This window comes from Hemiscyllium ocellatum, chromosome 31, assembly GCF_020745735.1.
Source record: "Hemiscyllium ocellatum isolate sHemOce1 chromosome 31, sHemOce1.pat.X.cur, whole genome shotgun sequence".
In the NCBI taxonomy this organism is placed as follows: domain Eukaryota; kingdom Metazoa; phylum Chordata; class Chondrichthyes; order Orectolobiformes; family Hemiscylliidae; genus Hemiscyllium; species Hemiscyllium ocellatum.
In genome coordinates, this window is record NC_083431.1 from 36526237 (window position 1) to 36553384 (window position 27148).

At 40.4% G+C, this 27148-nt stretch overlaps 1 protein-coding gene across 3 annotated transcripts in view; it reads left to right on the forward strand.

The window, feature by feature from the left end:
- The window catches only part of LOC132830349 (E3 ubiquitin-protein ligase RNF43), a 172213-nt gene that overhangs the window by 104677 nt on the left and 40388 nt on the right, over window positions 1-27148 (forward strand). For 2 of the 3 annotated variants that reach the window (XM_060847989.1, XM_060847990.1), the window contains exon 2: window positions 17171-17293. The exons of the other annotated variant lie outside the window; for it this stretch is intronic. In XM_060847989.1, coding sequence (XP_060703972.1) covers window positions 17171-17293 — 123 coding nt within the window. The remainder of the gene's footprint in view (window positions 1-17170; window positions 17294-27148) is intronic. 3 annotated transcript variants of the gene reach the window in all.

Sequence of the window (27148 nt, forward strand, 5' to 3'; positions counted from 1 at the left end):
TTAGGGCAGTTTCCAGGTTTAGAGCAAGGACAAAGAGATACTGTTTTCTTCTTCAAAGACTTTGAAGTCTTTGAAGAAGACTGTTGTTTGTTCCAAGCAGACTGTATCCTTGAATTGGTTTTTTGGCCTATTGACCACACACAACAGTGTCTTGTGATTTTCTTGTGAAGCTGAAATTTTATCTTATTTTTGTATTTACAATATTACTCTTTGATTTTGTTACATGCGCCTGATTTCAGAGTTGTGTATCTATCACCTATTGACTCCAGTGCTCAATGACTACTCCTTCAGATGTCCTGAATGAACCACCCTCTAGGTAATGTTCACTTGTTTTTTCTCTTGCTGTTCATATCAGAGGCAAATTGGGTTGGACCTACATGGCATTCATTTTGTTGCTTCGTTTCAGCGCCTCTGGCAAATGAAGTGTAGTTTGTTTAGCACTACCTATCCCAAATGTGAAGAAAAATTTTTCTTCATACAATTGTTGCTTGTATGTCAGAAAAGCAGTGATAATTTTGTTTCTTTAATTTATTCTCAAAGAGAGAACGGATATTAAAAATACATCTTCCATATTTAATGTACGAACAATCACCCACGTTATGGTAATCCATTTACTTAATTGTTTTATTGGCCTGATGTATACAAACATCCATTGCCTTATTGAGTTTCTAGACTAAACTAGAAATTTACACCGAAAATTGTTTCTTGAAGGATGTCTTATGAACTTTCTTCACAGTAGCATAGGGCATTGATTTAGAGAGTGCAAAGTGCACTCAAAATATTGCCAGTGTTCAACCAGCTGAACCCATGCATCATACTGGCTGAGAGGACTGTTAGCTGAATGTTGCATATTTAAACCAAAGTATCCTACCTCTTGGGATTTTGATCTCAGAAAATTGTAACCTGAAATGACAGGTTGAACCTCTTTGGTTTTCATTAGTGAGCTTCAGTGGCTGGTTAATAATCAGCAATATCCTGAATGAATTGTACCCACTTACTTCAGGTACTAGGTTACAAGTCTGCCACAGAGCATTGGCTTTATTTTATCACCAACTTCTCTTAGAGTTACTGAAATCCTACATATCCTTTGAGTTTAGTCCAGGATCAGTCACCAATCAATTATTTAGAATTTGGCGATTTAGCATAGTCTCACTTCACTGTTTACAACAAAAACATTGGTCGTGTATGTCATCAAAATTCATAAATTAAGGCAATTGGTATATTTATTTAGAATTGAACATTGATGGAAAGCGCATAAATCAGTATAGTTATTTTAAATCAACCTGGTCAGACATGTTATGACGCACCTCTGGGACATGTGGGAGTTTGACCTTCCGGGATAGAAGTAAGGGCACCATCACTGCACTACAACACTCTTCATAAATTGGTACACACTTAAACAATTGAGAGAGTCCTTTAATAGATTCATTATCCTAAAGATTTGAATGAAGTATGATCTCTTGATTGTATACCAGGTTTTGACCTTTGGCATAATAAATTCAGGAAGTTTCATATCCTCTGTTGTACTGGACATTGAATTAATGCTGATTACTTGTTCTGTTTTAAACTTTTGATCTCTTTTAAATCAAAATTAATTTACTGACCTCTGATGCTTTGAATAATACTTTTTACACACCGCTCACTCCAGTATCATTCAGTGGATTAAGGCATCAAATGTTCTTCCTAATAACAGTTCTGTGTTTTCTTCCTGATCTTGGATGAAGATAGCATGAGTCCATAATCCTTGATTGTACACGTGGAACTAGAAGCCCACAATAAAGCAATGACATCAAGACAATAGGACAGGAAACAAGACTCATATTCTTGTTCTAACTGTTCCATCTGTAATGCACCTTAGTACTGGTGAACAAATGTGTAGAGCACAAATTGAATATCTTACAGATAACAACACTTGCACATGTCTATCAATTATGGTGTCCAAACAATGGGGCAAAATGATCTTTCACATCAAAGGGACAGTGTGTTGATTAAATCAGGGAAATGAGCTGCTTTGATCTTTTTAAGTAATTAAAACCAGCAATTCGAGCTGTTGCGTTATGACTAAGATCTCTGGAGAGCGTTCTGACTGGGCAGCTCTCCCATGTTTACTTTATTATGGAACGAACTTGCATTTATATACTACCTTTTATGACCTCCGGATGGACCTAAGTTTTTCAACTGTGGGAATACTCTAGAGATTATGTTGTAATATGAAGCAGAAATTATGTTCCTACCAATGCTTTGTGACTGTTCCAGTAAAGTTTGTGGGATAAATATAGGCTAGGACATCATGGAGAACTTTCCTGCTCCCCCTCAAAAAAAAAGTGCCATGTATCTTTTTAACCACCGACAGGGACTTAATGACTCAACTGGGAGATCGCTCCTTTGCAGCACACCCTCAATTCAGGGCGACTCCCATATCCACGGGTCTGGTTCCTGTGCTTTCAGTTACCTGTGGTTTATCATGGCCTAAACATATTATAGAAAACATTCCAGAACCAAGGACTGGGGGCTACCAAGGAGGTACACGTCCCATTTAAACGAATTGGTTCACTTCTATCTGCGGTTTTGGGTTTCCACAGTAGGTCTTGGGATGTATTCCCTGCAGGTACGAGGGGACCACTGTACTGCACGGGAGTGCCAGGCTGCATTTAGTGCTCTGTAATTAGAAATTTATTAACTGAGAACAGTGCCATGATTGTATATTTCTAGGCTGAGCATGACAGTGGGGAGAGTGCAGAAGCACTTTACAAGAATGGTCCAGGAATGATAAGCCTGAATTATGCAAAGGAATTGGAATTTTTCTCCTTGGAAAGGAGGAGGCTAAGAGGAGATCTGATGGAGGTTTTCGAAATCATGAAGAGAGTAGATAGGAAGAAACTGTTCCAACTCATAAAAGGAACAAGAACAAGAGGGCACATGCAAATGAAGTGAGGAAAGGCTTTTTCATTCAGTGAGCAATTAAGAGTATGGAATGTACTGCCTGGAAGTGTGGTGAGACAGGTTCAGTTGAGGTGTTTGAGAAGGTATGGATGATTATTTAGATTAAAAATATAAACGAGTATAGGGAGAAAGCAGGGGACTGGCACCAAGCAATGGTGAATTCGTGTGGGTCCAATGGAGCTGAATGGCTTCCTCCTGCACTGTAATGCATGATTCAGTCAACATAATTTAGCAGCATTGTTAGGTATTAGTATGGATTCGGACACAATTCTTTTGAGATAATGTTGTAACTCAACAAAATGGCACCATCACTGAAACAACTAGCCTCCCAGAAGCCAGACTTCAGCCTGAAAGCGAAGGGAACAAATGGGTCATCTTTCTGTCCATTTAAAAAGAATCTGCAGGTTCACCTCTGTGGTCACCAGTGACAGGAGACCTGTGACCAAAAGAAAAAAATAGAACCTTTTGCTTTACGCAACAGAGTCTTCCCTCCAGCGGTGCTGGACATAGTTAAAATGCTTAGTGAGCTGCGAGGAGCATTCCAAGCAACTGATGGTGTGAAGGTGGTTAGTCTACATGTATACTGACCCACTTTGATTCAGAGGCTATAAAATAAAATTGTACGTTCCAGCAAAGAGCATGATGCTAAGATTCATGGTGTCACTTATTCTCTTTAAGCTGAATGATCGTCTAAGAAGGTGCTAATATGTAACACAAATTATGCAGGGATGTACTCGAGCTGTCAACAACGATACCCAAGTCACAGTACCCTGAAGTTTTGAGGATAAATAATAGTATAGACCAGCTCTATAACTGTGCTTTCGAAGCAGCAGTACTCCTTGAACATTTTTGACTGACTTCAGATACCTGTACAATGATGTTTGTCTGCATACATCTCTTTTCTGAAACACACTTTCTGCAGCTTCTGAGCAATAAAAATGGAAGTGAACTGTAGCATTTCCTTATATTTCAGAAACAGGTGTACCCTGTGTTCCATCCATGTTCTGCAGCAAGGCATTGTCTCTTGTTTTTGACTTTCTCACCTCCATATGCCCCTTCTATTAAGACCTGTGATGAGATACGAAAAACAATGAAGACAGCATTGTTTAATATACCAGGGGCTGCTTACGTAAGCTATTTTTAGGACTTTACACAAAAAGTAATCACTCTTTGGCATTGAGACTGTTACCAAATATTCATCAGCAGGACTGTTGATCACTGAGGCCTGCTGTGAAGTGCACTTGTGTAAGATGTATCCGTGACAAAGGCCACTGACCATTGAAAGGCACACGCGAATACTGAACCAAAATTAGAAATTGCTGGAGAGACTCAAGTCTGGCAGCATCTGCAGAGAGAAAGCAGCATCAATGTTTTGATTTTGGTGACCTTCATCAGAACTGAAGCAATTTCTGTTATTGTTTCAGATTTCCAGCATCATCAATTCTTGGTTTTATTTTGGGAATACTGAATGTTTGCAAATGGTAGCAGGAAACCAAAATCAATCGAAGAGCATCATAGAAGAAAAGACAATTTAGTGTGTAAATGGAAATAGTGTAATGGTGTAAAGGCAGTATTTAGTAAGTGGATTGAGCTCGTAGTAGTCCAAGACGCGTTGTCTTAAAACTGTATAAGCCAGTATTTTAGTGCCAGTTCACCAATAAATCTCTGGTGTTTCCTGTCCAACTATAAGATGTTTACAAAATTGGAAGTTAGTCATTTTTTTGGAGGCATTATGTCTCCAGTGAAGAAAAGAATGTTACTTAGACTTGTCCCAGCTTCCAAAGCAAGAGACCCATTTGCAATCTATTTATTAAAAGTTTATATTTGTAACTTTTCCTTTGGTTTAAATGTCTAGCCTTCCCTTGGCAATTGGGTACAGTGGAGATTGGAATGAAGCAATTCAATGTTCCACCACGCTCTAGATCTAATTTGACCTAACAATTGGATTGGTAATTCTTCAGATTGGAATAGATACTGGCAAGGAAGAAGTGTTCCATACCCATTCCCGAGTAGAAATGTGCTGTTTATGAGAAGTGGTAATACATAGGGGTACATAGTATAACAGAATTTTTCTTTTAACATAGTGCAGGGTACTATTAGGAAAACATTGTCCTAGCATATTAGCTTCAAAATAAGTCTGTTGTGTTATAGGAAGTCCAAACAAAGCGTCAACACCAATTTTTTGTCATCTACTTTGGAAATAATCTAATGAGGCAGGTTTTCAGCATGGACTGTGGTGAACTGCAGGGTGAGATCAGAGGGACAGAATGCTAAGATGAATGAGAGATTCCAATTTGGCGATAAAATTGTTGACAATAGTGGCAATCAAATTAGTAGTGGACTAAAATGTTCTTTATCTATTAGTCTGTGCGAAGAGTGACAGCAATATTAGTCCTTCAAGTTATGCTGAGGCTAGGTAGTTGTTGTAAAGGCAGTTTCCTTTTTTTTTGTCACTCGTGCTATTTTTAAATTTTGATGAGATTCTAGTCCGAGATTAAAAATCACGTATTATATATCGAGAGTATATGTGTGTATAATAATTTCTGCACATAACATTTGTACGAAGTGTTTGAGTGTTTGTATAGATATGTTTTTATTGTTTTACATCTGTATGTGTTTTGGTGGTGATTTATGTTCAGATATGTCTGAAAATGGAAGGGCCTGATGCAGCAGTCCAGTTTCTGCCCCAGCTAAATCAGCACAAAAAAAAATCAGCTGAGTTCCTCCTCGTGTGTGTACTTACTAGGTTATTGCTAAACTGTAAGACAGGGAATCTACTCTGTGGACCTGGGCTGTGCTCATGTGATTGTATATAACTAGTCAACTGCAAAATTACAAAGAGTATACTGGAAAGAGTTGACAGGGTATCTTGCATTATTTTATGCAAGTGTCATGCAATCACACTACATTGAACTGGAAGCAGAGATCAGGAAAGCAACGTTTGTGCAGAGGTCTTTGGGCTACTTCTGGCATCATGTCCAAAGGGCCTTTGATCTTCTCAAAGCTCTTTGATCTGAGACTGTGTGCTGTTGGGTAGCTGCCAGTGTGGTTATAAACATTTCCCCAGAATAGAGACTCCAATTGTCAGCTTTTTTGAGCAGGGTTGGGGACAAAGGAGTATTAAGAGGCTGCTCTTCACATCGCTGTGCTCGTGACACGCACTGCTATTTCATCCTGGTGTTGAGGTTTATGCTACAGTTGTTTGTTTTCCTTTATACAGAAGGAAACTTTAGTCTGAAGCTTTTACCATCGGAGAATCTGAGTAGGTGATGAGCCAGGCTACAATGCAATTTTCGCCATTTTATTTGTGGAGGTGTTCAGCCAATGGTGTCTGTCAGATTGACATGAACATTATCAATGTCAATCTTGTCAGACTGCAGATCATTTTATGTGTAAACATTGATTATTGTCTCTAGAGTCTAGACCAGCTTTGCTGTGTATAGTCAGCATAGATGAACCTTATTCCAACAACTCTGCATGAGTCTGCCCTAAAGTCAACATACTATCTCTGTTCAGCCTCATCCCCCACCATCAATGGTGAAGTACACAGATGCATGGTTAATACAATGGAGATGAATCAGGCATTCAGTAGTCAACCTTAACCATCTGAGGACTAATTAAGACTTACTACAGGTTTAAGCAGGTAAATACATAGGAAAGAAGAAACCCTGATCTTTCTTCTCTGGTGTGTTTATTCTGTATCTTATACCTGCAAATGTGTTGCTGGTCAAAGCACAGCAGGTTAGGCAGCATCTCAGGAATAGAGAATTCGACGTTTCGAGCATAAGCCCTTCATCTGTATCTTATAGTTGAGTACAGCATCTATTGTCTGTTCATTTGGTTTGAATGGTGAGTCAGATGACAAGCAACTTTTAAATTTTCACTGCACATGTCCAATTGATAAAGTTGCTGTCCAGTATATGCATAAGTAACAATGAGCACTGTTAACCTGTTTTACAACAAAATCCAGCTCAAAATAAATCTCTTGTGCTACAAAGTATCCGTGTTTCCGTTAATGTGCATTGATCTCTTTACAAAGTCCAGAGGGAATAGCAAATAAGCGTACAGTATGTGGTAAGTGCTTGGATTATATGGGCCAAATTGCTATGCTTTGCACATGCTTTGCCTCCACACTGTATAATGACCTTGTGGTATTATCACTGGACTATTAATCTAGAGACCCAGGTGATGTTCTAGGGACCAGGGTTTAAATCGTGCAAAGGCAGAAGGTAGAATTTGAATTCAATAAAACTGTTTCAGTGCCAATTAAGAGACATTGCCTTGAAAATCCCGGAAGACTGACCTCTTCCTCTGATGGGAGAAAGTGAGGACTGCAGATGCTGGAGATCAGAGTCGAAGAGTGTGGTGCTGGAAAAGCACAGCAGGTCAACCAGCATCCGAGGGTGCCTGACATCTTCCTCTAGTGGGCAGGCCTGGGATCTGGGCACAGTCCTGATTCCCATTTTCTGATTCTCAATTTAAATATTTTCATATTATAATCTCCACACATCTGTCCCGTTTAGCTTCAATTCTCCTGTTATTTCAGGTGATGCTTATAGTAAAACAAGATCCAGAATTTTGTCAGTGCTCAAACTTCAATGACAATAGAATAAGTCAGTTATTGTCCATGCATAAACTATTACTAAGGATCAAAGCATTAAATAAAGTGGAAGCCACTAGGACATTTATATTTGCAAACTCCTCATTTCCTGAAGGCATTGATGTCTGCTCGGGTCCAACAAAAAATACTTGAAGTTATATATGACTTTGAGGTGCTGGTGTTCGACAGGGGTTGACACAACACCAGGTTATAGTCCAACAGATTTATTTGGAAGCACTAGCTTTCGGAGTGCTGCTCCTTCTTCAGCTGGTTGTGGAGGTTAAGATCATGCTCTCAGAATGTATAGCCAAAGGAAGCCAGTGTCATGGAGATGTGACACAGTAAACAATCTTAGATTAAAACTTTCATCTTTTATAATGGGATATACTGGTTTCTGTTCTTTGACATGTAAATCCCAGCACTTCATTTAAATTACATTCTCAAGCTAGCTCAGTTTTTTAAACAATAGGTGTGAAGTCTTTCTGTGTCCCAATGCTGTATCAGACTGATAAACCCTCTGTATAGTTTTATAGAGTTTTACATGGATTCATTAGCAAAATAAAATAGAATTCTATAAAAACAAATTCAACCCATAAGCTTATATGTGTGCACATGTAGGAACGACAGATTGAATGTGCATCTGGGTGTGAGTGCATGTGATAAAGTGTGTGTGTGTGTGTGTGTATAAGCTTGGTTAAGTGTGTGTGAGTGTGATGGGGTATGTGTGAGAGGGTCCGTGTGTCGGTGTGAGTTTGGAGTTTTTAATTTTGGAGTTATATAACACTATTTGCAGTCCTTGGTCAACCCTAGGTACCTTACAGCCAATTATACATGTTTCGTCTGTGGTCACTGCGGCATTGTAGGAAATGCAAAAGTCAATTGCACAAAAATTCACACAAACAGCATGGCGATAATAGCCAAATAATCTGTTTTGGTGTGGATAGTTATGGGATAAATAGTGACCAAGTCTGTGGTAAATCCCCAATCTTCAAAATACTCAATAGAATGTCATGCATGTATCATGGTTAACATGTAAACAAAAAAAAATTAGCAACTCTGACAGTGCATGCAGCACTCCCTCAGCATTGCACTGGAGATTCTGTCAGGGCTTTTGCAGTCCAGTTTCTTGAATGATAAATGAACCCTCAGCCTTCTGACTGAAGTAAGACTACTGCACACTGAATAGTGGCTTCTCTCTAGCCTAAGGCTAATAAAGCCAATTGTAGTTGGTGACTGCCATCCCTGCTACTATCAGAACAGTTCAGAGAATTTACCTGGCACTATCTTTGTTCTACATGGCTCAAATTCACTGGCCATGGTAATGATATAAGCTTTACCCCATGGTATAATACCGATCTATAGCGCACTGTCTGGATCACACAGTAAATCATAGGAAAACCGTGGTGCTTTGAAATACATTTGGAGCAAAGTAACAAGTCTAACTATGATTGTTTCATAACAAAAGTATTCCTCGACGAGTCACTGTTTGTGTTCTCACAGTGAGAACCCTGGTCCTCGCCTTTGACCCCACTAATCTCCAGATACAGCACATTATCCTCTGCCATTTCCACCAGCTCTGATCAGACCCCATCACCAGAGATCTATTTCCATCCTTACTCCTATCTGAGTTCCGCAGAGACCATTTCCTCTGTGACTTCCTCATTCGGTCCATGTTCCCCACCAATCCACTCTCCACTCCCAGCACCTTCCCTTGCCGCTGCAAGAGGTGTAAAACCTATCTCCACACCTCCCCCTTCACCTATGTTCAAGGCTCCAAAGGATCTTTTCACATCTGGCAGAGATTTTCCTGCACATCCACCTATGTCATCTATTATGTCCATTGCTCTCTACGTGGTCTCCTGTACATTGGGGAGACAGGATGCCAACTCAGAGCATTTCAGGATACATCTATGGACACACGCACTAAATAACCCCACCGCCCTGAGGCCGACCACTTCAACTCCCCCGCTCACTTCCGCAAAGGACATGCAAGTCTCCACCGCCAAATCCAAGCCACCCGACAACTGGAGGAAGAACGCCACATCTTCCGTCTTGGGACCCTTCAACCACACAACATCAATGTCGAATTCACTAGTTTCCAAATACCCCCTCCCCCTACCTCATCCCTGGTCCAACCATCCAACTTAGCACCACCCCCCGTGACCTGTTCATCTTCCTTCCCACATATCTGCTCCACCCACCCCACCAACCTATCACAATTACCCCCATCACCTGTATCCATCTATCATCTTCCCGACTACTCTTCCCCCCCCCCCCCCCCCCCCCTTGCCAAATACATGCATTCCTGATGAAGGGCTTATGCCTGAAATGTCACTCTCTTGCTCCTTGGATACTATCTGACCTGCTTTGCTTTTCCAGCACCTCTCTCTTCAGCTCAGAGATATCTGCTCATCTTTGCCCTAAAGGAAAAAACAGAAAGCAACATGTTTATATTTTAAAGCAGGTAAACATATGCAATTGATCTGCTTTTCTGCACTTAGATACTTGGAGTGCAAGATTACTGTTGAATTACTGGTGCATTTACTAAAAGGAACTTTGCAAATGGAGTCTATCAGTCCTTATTTACTGCCTTTTATTTCCCAACACTGATACAAAGCATAACTGCTGTCATTGGATGGAGGCTCAGAACTGAATTAATTGTTTCATCAGCTCTCGGGTGCTTCTCTAAAGTCTGAGTTTGTGTCTCCACTTTCTTCTCCACCCTGTGAAATGTGGTCTTGAACCAACATGCTGAAGGAAGGGTGTTCAGTAACCAGACTGGGAAAAGGTTAGAAGTGGTTTTCTTTTGCAAATGATTTGAAACTTCCTCTTATTTAGGTGGTCGGGTCTTGTGGGCTGTGGCTACAGTACAACATATTACACGATGGGGTGTGTGTTACTGGGTGTTGCCATGGCAATTTGCTAACTATGAGGGTGAGAAACAGGTGGTAAAATTCTATGTTTTGAGTACAACTTAATCTGATGGGCTCTTTTCTGTGTGTGAAACCTGAGAGCTATGTGGGGAAATACTGAGAGACCTAATAAACGGTCATTACACTTGGTGAGCTAATTCTGCCCCCTACAGGTCACTGTTAAAAGCAGCATGGTAGTCAACTATGGCATCGAGCAATTGCTGGTAATTCAGTATGTGTATTAATATGCTAGAGAGAATGGAGTCCCCCTGCCCTAGTATTAATGTTGCCCTAAGCTTGCTGATCAGATGACCAGTTGTGGGCAGTTGAAATGGTGGTGTATCTATTACATGAATGCGTACAGTCTTTTGTTTTGTGGATTATAGGATTTGGCTGAATGTTAGAAAGATGGGTTCGAAAAATGATATCCAGTACTCAGGCATGTTTAAATGCATTGCTCTCACCAGGACGATGAAGAAGTGTATTGAGCATGAATGAAATGCTAATTCTGAGTAATATACTGCCACGTTTTGTTCTTCCAAAGTTGATATTCTGTACAGACACACACCATATAACACCAAGGCAGCTTAGTGCCTGCCAGTGGGAGCAATGAATTTAAAAAAAACGAGTGATAAGTGCCTCTCAATATTGAAAGATATTGGTGACAGTGTGCTAATATGGTTGGCTAGAATTTCCATCTCATTTCCTTTCTGCTTGAGCATTCACCTTAACATTGTTATTCTTGAGTTTGGAGTGAAGTTTTTTCTGACTGGTTTAACTACTTCACCATTTTTACTTGTTTGTGCTATCCGTCAGCTCAGCTACTGAAAACTTATCCTTGCCCTTTGTTACTTTAAGAGAGCAACAGCTTGCATTTATATAAAGTGCTTTCATTTAATTCAAACACTGCAAGATGACTCTCGGGAGTCATATTTGATACAGAAAGCGATAAGGGTTTTGGAAAAGTGACCCAAACTCTTGGTCAGAAAAGGTTGAATTTAAGAATTACCTTAAAAGAGCAGGAAGAGGTTTAAGGAGGGAATTTCCGGAACTTTGGGCTCAGACCACTTGAAAGCAGACTGAGCGATTCCTGGCTGACCTTACACCTTATATTTTCCATAAACACAAACTCGGTCAAGCATCTCTTTGTATCCTAATTCCCTCCAAGTCCCGATTGAACCCTTACACGCTTCCTTTAGGGTTGCTGGATCAGAAACCAATCTAAAAGTGTTCACCCTTATTTTCTGTTTCTCCCCTCTTTGTACGCTGTTGCAACTCTTACACATCACTGATATTAATCACCTGCAATAGATGGTTGTCCCTTAGCTACCTTAGCTGGAAAGTCTGGAATTCCTTTCCTGAGCATTTCCAAACCTATTTTCTTGAAGAGTTTCCTTGTCATTTTGACACAGCTTTTGGCCAACTTTAGAGCCTTGGTGTCAGGTCGTGTTTGATAATGTTCATGTATCTCCAAGGCACTTTACTTCAGAGGTGCTGTCCAAACAGTTGTTGATGGTGAAATGTCTGCAGTGGACCAGCACAGGCACCAGACTCTTATTGTATTGAGGATATGCTTGCAATATTTCAGTTTCTGACTTAAATTTCAAAGAGGTGCTGATCACAGAGGAAACCGATGTGTCAATTATTGCACCAATATTCATTCTTACCCAGCCCTGAGATTTGACTTAATGGTTAATCAGGCATGGAAGCTAGTAGGTAATGATTGCAAAAACAAAAGTGAAGAATATAATTTTTTAAAAGTATGGTTTATTTTTGTAGTATTTTGACATCCTAAAAAATAAGTTTAGGAAGCCAATCTTCTGAGTTGCTGAAAGTAGTAAAGCCATTCCAGCTTTGCAATACTGCCTTGTGTATCTTTTAGGATAATCAAGACTTAGATTGAATATGAGTTGCATTGATGGGAAGAAGACAATACCAGAATTGAATATTTGCCTGTATTGCACCATAACCATGTAATTGTGGCATAATAGTTCCTGGGCTCCATAATTCACTCTTTATGTCTTTGCTGTTTATTTTTCCAAAGGCAGACCAAGGAAACACCAGGTGAAACTTGACTAGGGGTATAAATTAGTATACAGCTTTATTTCACAGATAGCGTATTCAGATTCAGTTCTGACCCGGGTTAGATATAGAAATACAACAAGGAACTGGAGACTCGGGAGAGCTGAAACACGCAAGAATTGCTGCAGAAACTCAGCAGATATAGCAGCTTCTGTGATGATAAGCAACAGTTAATGGGTCCAGTGACACTGTCTTTCAGAACCTTTATCAGTTCTGAAGAAGGGCTACTGGACTCGATGTTAAGTTTTATAGAGTCAGAGTTGTATAGTACGGAAACAGACCCCTCGGTCCAACTTGTCCATGCCGACCAGATATCCAATATAAATCTAGTCCCTTTTGCCAGCACTTGGCCCGTATCCCTGTAAACCCTTCTATTCATACACCTATCTAGATGCCTTTTTAGATATTGTAATCATATCAACCTCCACCATTTCCATACACGCACCACACTCTGTGGGAAAAGGTTGTCCCTTAGGTCTCTTTTATATCATTCCCCTCTCACCTTAAACTCAACAAGATATATGTGTGTGTGGGGAGAGGTGGTTCTCAGACACCACTGGTCTGTCTGTAGGAGTGACTCTAACCTTCCAGTTGTTTGACATTTCAGTAGCCATCCTACTCCCTCGTAAATGTTTCCACCCTGATACTGATAGTGTTCCAACAAAGCAGAACTCAAGCTGGAGCAACAACCCCTCATTTTTCACTTTAGCATATTACAGCCTCTATTGAATTCCACAACTTCAGAGCATAACCTCTATCTTTGATTTTTCTCATACCCTTAATGTTACAAGTGCAATATGGCTCTTCTTCGGGACTGGAAAATGGTGAGATTTTATGATGTAATCTGAGATGGCTAGGACTGAGTGGAACAAATTGAGTCGAGATTGTGGTGCTGGAAAAGCACAGCAGGTCAGGCAGCATCCGAGGAGCAGGAAAATTGACGTTTCGTGGAAAAGCCCAACATCAGGAAGGGCTCCACAGCCACCTGATGAAGGAGCGGCGTTTTGAAAGCTAGTGCTTCCATTTAAACCTGTGGGAGTATAACTTGGTGTTGTGTGATTTTTTAACAATGGGCAACATAGACATTCTTACTGGCAAAGTATAATAGATTTTGGTGAATTTTCACCAGTGAAACAGGTTCTTGTAATGATGCAGCACAATGAGAGTGTGGCACTACTGATATAACAAAACTGCCATACATCTAGCATATTTAGTATAAGATCCATTGTGCATCACCTTCCAAACACACAACGCCTACCACCTAGAAGAACGAGGATAGTAGATGCATGACACCTTGCAAGTTCCCCTCAAAACCCCACACCCTCCTGACTTGGAACTATAGTGCCATTACTACACTGTCACTTGGTGAGAATCCTGGCAGTCCTTCTTACCAGCACATTGGGTGTACCTACACCATGTGAACTGGTTCGAGAAAGCAGCTCATGATGCTGGGGGAGTGGTGGCTGGTGTGAAAGGCGGCAAATACTTAGCCAGCAATTCTCACAGCCTAAGAATGAATTTTTTTTTAATGCTGTTATCAAATAAAATTAGCAGTGAATCATTTAAGGAGATATTAGGACAGGTACCAATATCTTGGCCTGAGGGGTAGGTTTTAAGGAGTGACTTAAGGGATGCCTTTGTTTAAGGAGACATCTGCAGAGTTTCAGCTTGGCCATCAGTGTGGAGTAATTAAACTAAGATAGTGCAAACCTAAAATTGAATGGAATGAGAGGTTAACAGTTTGCTTATCTGATTTTTTTTTAAAAAGCCACTAGAGACACTGGCATCTTCTATTAGTGCAAGACTGTTAATGACATAGTCAATATCATCTCTGACTGACAGTTTATAGGTACACCCACTGTGCGTATGGACAAATATCCTTTGAAGCATCTCTGATTTCCAGGTGATTTAGATATAGCACAGTAAATGGGCTGAGTATGCCGTGCACCCTGGATTTCTACGAATCATCTTTAAGATGCTTACTAAGAATGAGATAGCACATCGGCCTCTGTCCAGCTGGCAGTAGATGAGCAAAGATGAAAGTGGAAAGTGAAATCACGCACCACAGTAATGACTCCTGTGCACAAACGGGAAGATGCAAGTTACATTTCAATTACACTTTTCCTTTGATTTGATTCCAAGTGCGGTTTAATTTTTAATCAAGCTACCATATTGCTAGTCTGACCTACTTATCAAATACAGTATTTATAGAAAAGCTTGTGTTACAGCAGAGCACTCTCGATGCTATGGTGTTTAAAGATTGCCTTTCGGTGAGACTGGAAAGAATGGGTACAATGCCCCATTTGTATATAATTCTTCTGCAACTGAAACATGCCAGCTGGAACATCACGTCTCTACAGATGAAATTCAATGAAGTACAAGACTGGTGGGAACAAAAAAGGAGTTTAAATTTCACAGTCAATAAAACTTCAGAAGTTTCATCCTTGCCTTAAACACTTCTCCTGCGTTACTGAAGTAACAGCTGGCTGAATGTGAAAAAAGAACCATTATAGGCAAAGTGGCTTAGTTCCAGCATGATTAGATGGACTTCTGGTCAGAAAGGTTGGTAACTCCAGCAGGAGGAAGATTGATTGGAGAGATTGGGAGCTTTCATCTGAGGAAGAAGGATCGGAGAGGTTGATGGATTGATAAGAGTATTGGAGTCCTGCTCAGTTTGGTATTCATGTATGACAGAACAGTAAATAATTTTGAGTTAGAAAGGTTTGGAGTTTATTTTCATTCACAGCCTCAATTGACTTACATATTTAGTGATTTGAGCCAGAGTTGCTTTTTCTTAATGAAACCTACCAAGCTTGTATGCCTGACTGAAGAAATCCACCAGGTACTGACAGGTGGGCTAAATAGCACAGAAACAGACCCTTTGGTTCAACTCGTCTGCATCAACCAGACATTCAATCTGATCCAGTCCCAATTGCCAGCATTTGACCCATATCCTTGTAAACCCTTATTGATAACCCATCCAGATGCCTTTTAAATGTTAGAATTGTACCCACCTCCACCATCACCTCTGGTAACTCATTCCATACAAGCACCACCCTTCGTGTGCAAAAGTTAACCCTCAGGACCTTTTTAAAGCTTTCCCCTCTCACTTTAAATCTCCGCCCTCTTGTTTTGAACTTCCCTACCTAGGAGTGTTTTACAACTTTCACTCCCTTCTGATTCTTTAGTAGCCGGGTAAAAATTGTTAGTCCAATATTTAAGGGAAACCATTTAAACTATCTAAGGTACCTAATGATGGAAAAATGCTCCATTAGCCAGATTTTGGCAGCTTGGTGAACTGTTTAAAAAGGCAAAATACACCAATGCTGGAAATTTGAGAGAAACATAGAAATTGTTGGAGACACTTATATCTAGTAACGTCTGTGAAGAGAAAAACAATAATATGATTCCTGTTCAAAGAATTATTGGTGTACTGTATTTATGTTCTGAGCAGAAAGAAGCTAAATTGCTCTTTTATCTGGTTACATTTTACATCTTTCACTTCAAAGTTTATAGACATTTTATGGTTTTGTTTTTTTTTAATCTTATCCCCGTCCATTTTTTACTAAATCATTCCTCCAGTGACTAATCTTGCTGTATTGCCCTTGACTAATGCTGAAAGTGACTATCTTAAGAGGTTTCATCATTCTGGGTATGATGCTGATGATGGGAATCAGTTCAAGATGGTAATAAATCTTTCCAAGTTCAGTGCCATAATATTGAATGTCAGTAGTTTTTGTTTTGTTCTTGTATTGACTGCTCATCCAACATTTTGCTGTTGGCAGCTCTGTGCATCTCTCATCCTGTTGGAGTAAGAGTGTGGTTTATTGTCTGCCATGTGCTGAATCCGCTGTAGATTGAAATCAGAAAGCAGAACGTCAACCTTTTCATTACATCATCTCACTCAATAGGTGAATTCCCAAACTGTATTCTGCGCTAATGTGACATCTTCATTTTACTGAGAATAGTAGGTAAACAACATTTCCCTAGAATCCCTCATTTGACTGCTCTTACATCACTTGCATTAATCAGCAGTGACTCCACCCCAGAGACAGGATCCTAAGATAACTCCTCAGCACTGCTACATTTGGAAACTATCAGTGAGCACCAATGCATAGCAAACCGAAAAATATTTATAATAGTTATATTGCCATACATTGTACATCCCAGTCACAGTAGAATCATAAGGTGGCAATAGAATAGAAGTTAGAATCCAAAATCTAACAAGGCAGAACATTGAAAACAGAAGGATATATTTAGACATGAAATGGAGCCTGATGGTGTAAACAACAACTCGGCTCTGCCTTCATTTCGTATGTACTTCATGTTTATGCTCATGGAAAATGTGGAACAAGCTTAATATCAGTTTTCTTTGACCCACAGAAAACCGGTATCTTGTATTCAAACCAAATTGCATCCCAAGTTAGATAAGCTCAATCTGGAGGAATGATTCATTGTCCAATCTCACCAGTTGTATATATCCATTCCTAATGTCAGCTGCAAGCAAAACATTTTGTGAATTAGAGAAGAGACAACATGTTGGTGATGGTTAGCAGCTGTTTTTCCTTGTTGCACTCTCTGTATATATGTTGCTCGCAGATTACTAAAAATTATTTATTGCTTTGTCTGTCAGTTTCACCCTCTGTGGCTGTGTAACACCAGTGAAGACGAGCAGCAAGACTATGGCTTTGTCAGTATGGTCAAACTGGAGCGTCCTGACCGAGACCCACATCCCTGTCTCTCCCTCTTCAACAAGGTCAGGAACTTGTATACAAATATATGTTTAGGTTTCATCATGTGAAGATTATATTTAACAACTGAGATGCAAGTTTGGCTTTTTCATATGTATGTAAAATGTGATCCAAGTTGCAGAAGGCTGGAATAGTGAAGGGTCTAAATATTTTGATAAATCAATTAATTGTAATGAAATGTAAATGTTTCCAATTTTATGTTCTGAGGGAGTTACCAGATGGCATACAGTTCCACAAAAAACAAAATTCCCCAGTCTTAATCAGTGAAAGTCTCTCAGGATCATTAACCTTTTAATTCCTGGGTTTAACATAGTTCCATGGGACCCGCAATCCCTGGCTCATTGAAGCCTTAGAAATCTGAACCAACGAGGCATTAAACTCAAGCAAGTTACGATTATGGTCAGTTATTTAATGCCCATATGCTGGGATTAAAATTGGATTCTGAAGCTTTTTGGTATGTTGCTGAGCTTTTGAAAGTTCTGCAATAGTGCAAGTGAGGGCTACACCAGGAGAGTGAATATTTGATAATACAATTGACAGCATTATGTTAATTGGCTGCTCCCTTAAAACCAGCACTGCTGATTTTTATTGTCCTGTTTTCCTTGACTTCTGTAATTTTCCTAAGATCTTGTTTGTATATTCTAGTACTGACTTGTGAAAGACCATAAGATATAGAACCAGAGTTTGGCATTCGGTCTATCAAGTCTGCTGCACTGTTTGATCATGGCTTATACATTTCCCTACCCCATTCTCCTGCCTTCTCCCTGTTACCCTTGATTCCCCCTTACTAAGCAAGAATCTATCTCCTTCTTAAGGACACTCAATGTCTTTGCCTCCACAACCCTCTGCGGCAATGAGTTCCACAGACTCCTCGCTGTCTAGTTGAAGAAGTTCCTCTTCATCTCAGTTCTAACAGGTTGCAGAATACTTGGAGGTCTGCAGCTAGTTGCTGTGTATCAGACTCTGAGACTGTACCCTTGGTCTTTTGGAGTGATAACCCCAGATTGCCCAAATGTGCCAAATCTGGGAGAGACTAAAGAACCAAGAATTAAGGAAGGATAAAACTTAAATGCAGAATATTTGGAGGTCTGCAGCTAGTTGCTGTGTATCTGACTGAGATGTGAAAGTTTAGTAATATAAATCAAAATGCTGCAGCTACTGGAAATCCAAAATAAAAGACAAATGCTGAAAACGGTCAGCAGGTTTGACAGCAACTGTGAAGAGAGAGAGAGTTCATGTTGAGGTGAATATGGCCCCTTTTCTCAACTAGAGGAGGACAAAGATGTGTCAAAAGAGGGAGTTGCGAAGGGCTGAACAAAAGGGAGGCTCCAGGATGTGGGGGAGATTAAATGGAAAAGGTATGATGGAATTAAATAATAAAAGCATTTGTGCAGGGTAAGTATAACACCAAAATAATGAATAGCTCTTTGAAAAGCAACTTGAAAAGCTTCATGACAAGCACATGACAACAAAATAAAAGCCAAATGGAACATAGTTTCATGGTCTGAAATTGTTGAACTTAGAAGTGAACCAGAAGGCTTCAAAGTCCCCAGTTAGAATACGAGATCCTGTTTTTTGAGCTTCAGTGGAAAACTACAGCTGACCAAAGAATGAAATGTGAGAGCAAGGTGGTAACCGAGAAGCCTTGGGTCATGCTTGCAGACACAGGGAGGTATGATAAGAGGCAGTCACCCCATCTGCATTTGGTCTTCCCAGTGCAATGGTGGTCAGATCACATGATGAACAACAAATACATGGGACTAAGTTGAAAGACCTTTAAGTAAATCATTGCTTCATCTGGAAAGAGTGTTTGGAGAGAGGAGAGCAGAAGGGAAGCATTTACACCCATCTGTAATTGAATGGAAAAGGGAGTTAATTGAGGAATGGTTCAGTGTATTGCAGAAGTGCCTTGGAAATGCTAATGGGGAGGGGAAGATGTATTTGGTAATGGTATCAGTTGGAAATGCTGGAAGTGGTGGAAGCTGATTCTTCTGTCACTCTTTTGGTTGGGAGGGGAAAAGAGCAAAAGACAAAAATGGATCAGACACTGTTGAGAGCCCTGTCAATCATTTTGGGAAGAAAATTGCGTTGTCAGAAGATATGACTCAGATGAAGAAATAGGAAGAATGGGATGGATTCCTGACAAGAGACAGAGTGTAAGGAAACGTAAGGTAGTGAAATTGATGTTAATACACATTGTTAAAAATGACACAACATCAAGTTCTAGTCCACCAGGTTTATTTGGAAGCACTAGCTGTCGGGGTGCTGATGAAGAGGCAGCGCCTTGAAATCTAGTGCTTCCAAATAAACCTGTTGGACTATAATCTGATGTTGTGTGATTTTTAACTTTGTCCACCCCAGTTCAACACCAGCACCTCCAAATCATTAATACCAGTCCTAGGGAAGGATCACTAGACCCGAATTGTAATTCTGATTTCACTTCACAGATGCTGCCAGACCAGCTGAGCTTTTCCAGCAACTTCTGTTCTTGTTTCTGATTTACAGCACCTGCAGGTTTTTATTAAGTTAATGTTAATCCTGGAAACAATTACTTGATATTTAGTAGTAGAGGCATGATAGAGAGGAATAAGGGAAAACGTGTCTCTGAGTTGGTACTCGCTCTAAAGGTGCAGGTCAGTACACCAGAACACAATACCACCAATGTCGTGGTTAGACCTAACAGAACTGAGTGCAGTAGGTTGAGAGAAAAGTAGGTTAGAGTGAGTAAGGGAAACAGAGAAAATTAAGAGGTCTTTGTTATACTGGTAATTCTTAATGAAAAGTTCAATAGCAAGTAAGAGGGCAAAGGGAAACTTCAAGGTGAAGGAAAGGTACAGGAGCAAGTGAAAGGGTTCCGTTATCAGAGTGAGGACTACCAGCCCAAACAGTGAATGCGGGGCCAAAGGCGATGGAAGAGAGTTCAGTGTCATGGCACACACAACACTTTGAGGTGGAGCAAGGTGGGATAAAACTGAGTTCTTTGCTAAGTATTGATCATTCGATATCAGAGAGACCAAAGTCAGTGCGTATTGTGAGTAGACAGGAAGCAATGAGATTAAAATTGGAGATGCAGACAAGACACTTGGAGGGGTATTGGTGTCCATGATTTGAAACTTGTGCTCCTTAACACCAGAAAGGATGAGAACTTTTTTTTTAAGTGTTGGTTTGCAGGCAGAGTGAAATGACATTGTGGATCAGGGATGGCTTTGAGATCAGGTGAATTGATGCTGGTGGAGTAAAGGATCGGGAGTGTTCACATGGCACTACATTGTACAACATGTAGAACTCAGGATGTGACAGGAACAGCAGTTCAATGAGTGTTGTAAATATCCTATAATCCTAGGTGGAATTAAAACATGAAGGATGGAATTTCAGTTGGAATCCACATAGAGTAAGTTGTAGCTGGACCGCTTGTGTTAAGTTCAGGATCTCATCTCTTCCTTTCACTTGCTGGCTAATCTGTTATACACCTCTGGTCTCAGTGTTCCTAGCTTTTATCTTTCCCATGATGGAATTTTAATGCAGTGAAGTGTGTTTAACTTCTGATTTGATGTGATCAAGGAAATAGACCTTATGGATTTAGTGAAGCCAATTTAAATTAAGACTCTCACTTTCTTTATTAAAGAGGCCAAACTTAATGGGAATGGAGCATTTCCCAAAACAGGATTGGCCCATTTCTACTTATGGGCAAGGTTCTTAAAAGTTAGCCATCAAATCTGGACTTGCATTGGCAATTTCTTCTTTATCACAATTGGACACTGACAGTGTTCCTACCAGTGCGTGTCACTGATGTGCAAGGGCTAAACATATTCGGTTGCATTTTGGAGCAGGAGGATCCAGTGGGCTGTCCTAGAAGAATCCCTGCCCTTTGGTTCAGAGGCAAATGTCTGAGATGAAGGAACCACTGGAACAATAGGAGATTGCTAGTGTTCCATTGTAAAGTTCAAAATCACACAGCACTAGGTTATAGTCCAACAGGTTTATTTGGAAGCACTTGCTTTCAGAGCGCTGCTCCTTCATCGGGTAATTGTGGAGAATAAACTCTGTAAACTTTTGCTGTAAATTCTGTGTCTTACAATCTTATTTTCCTCAATAACCTGATGAAGATGCAGCACACCGAAAGCTAGTGCTTTCAAATAAACCTGTCGGACTATAACCTGGTGTTGTGTGATTTTTAGCTTTGTACACCCCAATCCAACACCAGCGTCTCCAAATCATTGCAAAGTTCAGTCACCAGTCAACTGAATTAATACAGATGTGCTGGCTGTATACTTGTTAGTTCAAGACTTTCCTGCATTTGGGTCACTTGCCTTGATCAACATTGACAATTGGCAGAGTAAATTAGAGAGGTGTAAAATGTCAAAAATGAAAACCTGTCATTTACATTAATTGCGTTGTGACAGAATAATAGTGTTTTGATTGATATTTTCATACCAGAGATCTTTTTTTTTAAAAGGCCGTGTACTTTCAGACAAAGTAATTACCTGCCACGTTCTCCAGAGGAAAGTCTGGTGCCATAAGCACTGGGAACACCTGCCTCCCGTACAACATTCCGAATTTGTGCCAGGATAAATTCACTGGGATCCTCCTACCGAGAAGCTGTCAGCTAAGGAAACAATGGAGCAAAATAATTGCTGCTCTTTCAGTTACCTCACAGCTTTGATTGAATTTACCTATGCTTAATGAAAAATGAGCCTTTGAGGTCTGGTTCTTTAATGTATTCTTCGATTTATACTCAGATTGTACTTATGAGAATAGCCTGCTGCAGATATAGCATTTAGATAGCAGAGGCAATCTTAAGGGATTATTTCTCATGCACCTCCCATGTGCCTAATGACAACTGGGAGAACATTGCTCGGAGATTGCAGCTCTGCTGGCGCATCTTGCAGGATTCTCATTAAAACTTTGTATATTTAATTAAACATGTCTCAATTACTACAATATATTTGTTTTGGATTGCATGTGGTTGCTGTTTGGGACAGGTCTGGACAACAATAATTCCTAAGTTATCTTTATTGAGTATGAGTTTACAGGTAGTGTTTCCTATGTTAGTAAATGTTGCAAGTGGTTTGATATATGTCCTTTGTAATATTCTGTTCAGTTTTTCCTGAAGTGAGTTTTATATAATCTTTAGGGATAGGTTAACAACAGTTCAGTTGTGTTGTGGCTGGAAGTTCTCAAAACAAGGCATCAACCCCTCATCCCTTCTAAACCTTTTCCAACTCTTATCCGCAACTTCATCCCTTTTTTCTGTAGTCAGGTTCCTGACCTTCTCTTCCCAATTCAGCATCTTTCCTGACTTTCTACTGCCTTTACCACGTCTTTGCTCCCATTTTTTCCAATGCTGCACACTTCAGCAATGGACTTCAGTAACACCTTGCTGGAGTTAAGTGTTTTTGGAATGGTCGATTTGATGAGACATCTTTGAGAGCAGATTTTGTCAGCATTCCTACCAAACTTGACACAAGTTACATATCTTAACAAATTTGCTGTTCCTGGAAGCAAATTTTCAATGTGATCCTCACTGGTTTAATCGCTGCTGTATATAGGATTTGTATGCTTTGTCCTGGAGCCATTCCATAGAACAAGGCTCTAATAACTGTCAAGCGAAACAGAAGTTAATCCGGGCATTGAATCAATGCAACGCGATCTTTGTTTCAAATTCCCCTATTAGTTATTGCATCCTTCAATTCAGTAGGTCTGAAGATGGGTAAGACAGGATGCCTGATCTGCTAGGGTTAAGGTTACAGGGAAGAGGAGGGCACCCCAATTTAGTGCAGTTGATAATGCTATCTTTAAAGCTGCTTTCTAGTTGTAAATTGTGTAAAAGTGTAATTGGTTACATTTATGTGGCTGGTTTGAGCATGGGTTACAAATGCAATGCATGTCTCTAAATAACTGAAAAGCTGCAAGTTAATAGTGGAAAAGAAAGTGGAGTTGAAGATGGTTTGGGCATGAACAAGGAGTGGGCTGGGTGGAAGGAAGCAGGGGCAATACAGAAATGATGACAGCAAGAAAATTGTGTTGTAATTTGATTCTTTTCCTATCTCCATCCTGTTTCCCATAAAGCGATTTGGGTTATGAAAGTACGAAAGCAGTTTGTTGAGGAAAGCTGACTGTCTTGTCTACCAAGTACCATAGGTTTCTAATCCCCGTATCACCTCCCTAACGCTTTAACCTTCATCAGAATAAGGGTGAACCCAACCACTTACCGGAAGATTTTTTTTTTCCCTTTGGGTTCTCTTAAAAGAAAATCTCCAGTTTTAATTTTAAACATTACATCCATATTCATTTAATTTGGGGCTGAAATGGAGACTGCTGAGGAAAAGATTAGAAAAATAAGTTGGGACTGTTAATGGTACTTCCTGGCTCTAGGTGTCAATAACACCACCCGGGTCTGTGGGAAGTTAAAATCATACAACACCAGGTTATAGTCCAACAGGTTTAATTGGAAGCACTAGCTTTGGGAGCACTGCTGGTTGTGATGAAGGAGCAGTGCTCCAAAAGCTAATGCTTCCAATTAAACCTGTCGGACTATAATCTGGTGTCTCGATCAGTGTGGTGCTAGAAAGGCACAGCAGGTCAGGCAACATCCAAGGAGCAGGAAAATCGACATTTCAGGCAAAAGCCCTTCATTAAAAATAGAGGCAGGAAGCCTCCAGGGTGGAAAGATAAATGCGGGGCTGGGGAGAAGGTAGCAACCATGTCCTATAATCTGGTGTCGTGTGATTTTTAACTTTATACAGCCCAGTGCAACATTGCATTTCCAAATTATGGGTCTGTGGGGGTGTGTTGATGGGTACATTTTGAGTCTGTGAGGAAGCATGGAGCCGTACCGGTGTGTTGATGAGTTGTCTTTCCCAACAATCATAACAAGCTATTAACTGTATAATGGAATTTCTTGACCATTTTAACCAAATTCATATTGAAACCAAAATACAGTTGAACAGATGGACCTTTCTCTGATATCTTCCTCAATTGTGATTAGAGTTCACAATTTTGGGATGTGAATATCCATGAGACTATTTTAATGTGCTCCAACCTGACTAAACTTTATAATCATTGCACTGGAACTCTCTTATATTTCTTTTTGGTGGTAGCACTGTAAGTGAGTTGTGTTGTAATCAATCACTATGATAATGGCGATTAGACATTTACTCTAGTGCCGACCTGATGACCTTGAAATCTGTACATCATTTTCTTCCCTCACCAAAACCCTCATCCCACTGTCCTCCTCGAAAGGTGAGGAAAGTCTGGGGTTTTTTTGCTATTTTGTAAAGGGATGCCTGCTACCCCAGGTTCTTGCTCATCTCTGCACTGCTCCCAGTATTCCCATATAAAATCAGCTTGTGTCGGGCAGTGAATTCCACATCAAGTGATACTTGCTGTGTTCCTCTTCTGATTTTCTGTCTGGCCATAAGCCATCTTCAATTTAACCATTCACATTTATCTTTGCTCTGACTTTTGTTCCAGAAGCAATGATCCAGCCTGCCTTAGGTGATGCTGCTTGCATCAGGCCTCCTAACGACTATGGGCTACTTATTCCTCTGAAGGCAGATCAAGTCCTAATCGATTGTCAATGTAAACAGGAACAGACTGCAAACTTTACCCAGCATTAGTTTATTAATCGTTTGGTGTAGTCAAGGGATGAGTCATTTTACAATTGATTTTTCTGTTAGCCTCTTCAGCTTTTTGTTCTTTTCCAAATATAGCATCCGGCAGCTGCAAGATCTCTGCGCGCGCAGCAACATGTAGGCTGAACAAACCTTACTACTTTCCCTACACCTGATCCCCAACACTGACAGCCCACACACACACCCCTCCCTCTGCTTCCATACGGTTTCTTTGGGAATTCCAGGTATTTACATTACAATCTAGTTTCTCAAAAACATGCATCTTTGTGCAGGAGAGGATTTTTGAATATGGAGCATTCCATACAGTATTTACAGCAGGCATAACTACCAATTCTCCATCCTCAGAAGAGTCCATGGTCCATTAGATTAACTAGCACAAGAATGCAGCAGGTCTCTTAAACAACTATCAAAACAGTGCCAGGGAAGTCTGTGGAGTGAACAAGTAAGCGGGAAAGCAGTGACTGATCTGCTGCCAAGGAAAACAGTCCCTCTGTTTACTAGGCAGGTCACGTAGGGGTACAGGAAGGCCACAGGTCTCAATGTAAAGAAGTTTGAAAACTCAGCAGAGTGACAGAGACACTCCTTCCACTACCCTGTCTCCCCTCTCCCCCCCCCCCCCCCCCCCCCCCCCCACCCCCCAACCTCCCACACTAAACTCACTCACAGCCCTAATGCTGACTGTGAACCACTATTGTTTGACTGCAAATGTGTCACGGTGTTAAGATTAAAGAAACTTCAGCAGGCCCCACCCAGGCCTGGGGGTTATACAATAACCTAATTACACAGAATTTCTCACATAGTTCAGGAATAGGCAGTAACAGCTGCATCTCGAGTCCTTTCAAGTGCCGAACAAGACATGTTCTGAGCTGTGTGAGATTTGTTATTTGCGAGGGAAAGTATTTAGCTTTCAGCGTGTCACATTCCTTTCCATGTGAGTCCCAATGTAATTCAGCAGTTAGCTAGTGAAAGTTAAGGCTGACCAGGATTGTGTGAAGGAGTTTTAATGGATTCTCCCTCCTTGTCATGTGTAACCAGTATCGCTTTGTCTCCATAGTAGCATTGTCACACATAGGTGTACTGCAGTGACTGGAAGGACCTTATTTAATTCCTTTTCTATTGCCTGGATACATGCAGCAGACCACAATAAATGCAACCAGAGCGCCATGTTGGCTTAAGATTCAAATTGCCTATGCAATGAATTTTTAGTAAAATTTATTTTCATTTTACATTGCGAACTTCTAGAATTTACTTTTAACTTGAGCTTTCCCAAACCTGTCTCCTTTGGATGGCAACTTGCACCAGGAGCTGTCACATCCTGTACAATCAATACTATCAATAAAATATTGCATTTACTGAGTATTTTTTGCAAAGTCAAGATGCTTTAAAGCAGCTAATGAAGTACTTCTGAAATGTAGTACCAGTTCATTCTCACTCAGCTCCCAAAACATCATTGTAATCACAACATTTTAGCCCTTTATAAATTTTTGTCGAAGCACTGGTATTAGATAAATGATATAGCTGCACAGAGGCCAGTCTCCTGTCACCAAATCGCCCTTATTTACATATGCACAGTACACTGGCTGTAAGTAGCCAACTCAGTCAGTTCCTGAAGTGAGGAAATTCTGAATTCCTGTTTATACTTCTTTCTTATTTTTAAACCTCCACACCACCCTCTAACAGTGGGTAGAGTTTATATGTTCCCCAGAACCCATGTTGTGTGTGTGTGTGTAAGTGTAGGACACAGTGAAGAACAACGAGTGCATAAATCTTTATTCATATTCCACCTCCAGGAAGGAAGGCAACATCCAAGTGGCCAGTGAAAAGCAGAGCTCTTCTCAACAACAAGCAATGCTGAGTCATCAAAAAGTGAAAGAGAGGGCAGGGTTTAAATCAAAATAGAGTTGGAGGGGGAAATAAAACACTCCATGCTCCCTGTTTATTTATATTGGTCAGCCATAGCTCCCTGATTGGGGTTGTTAACCTGAGCCCGTCAAGGACCTCAGTCAGTAAGGTTCACATGGTTCCAACCACTACAGTAGGAAATGTGGATGGCTCCCATGCTTTTGTCTGAATATTGTTGTGGGATCTTTTATGCCCACCTGAAATGGGACTTGAGCCTTTGATTGAACATCTTATCTGAAAGATTGCACTGCCAACAGTGCAGCATTCTCTCTGTGCTGGAAGAGCAGAAATACAAAACCTCACTGATATATTTTCACACCTAAT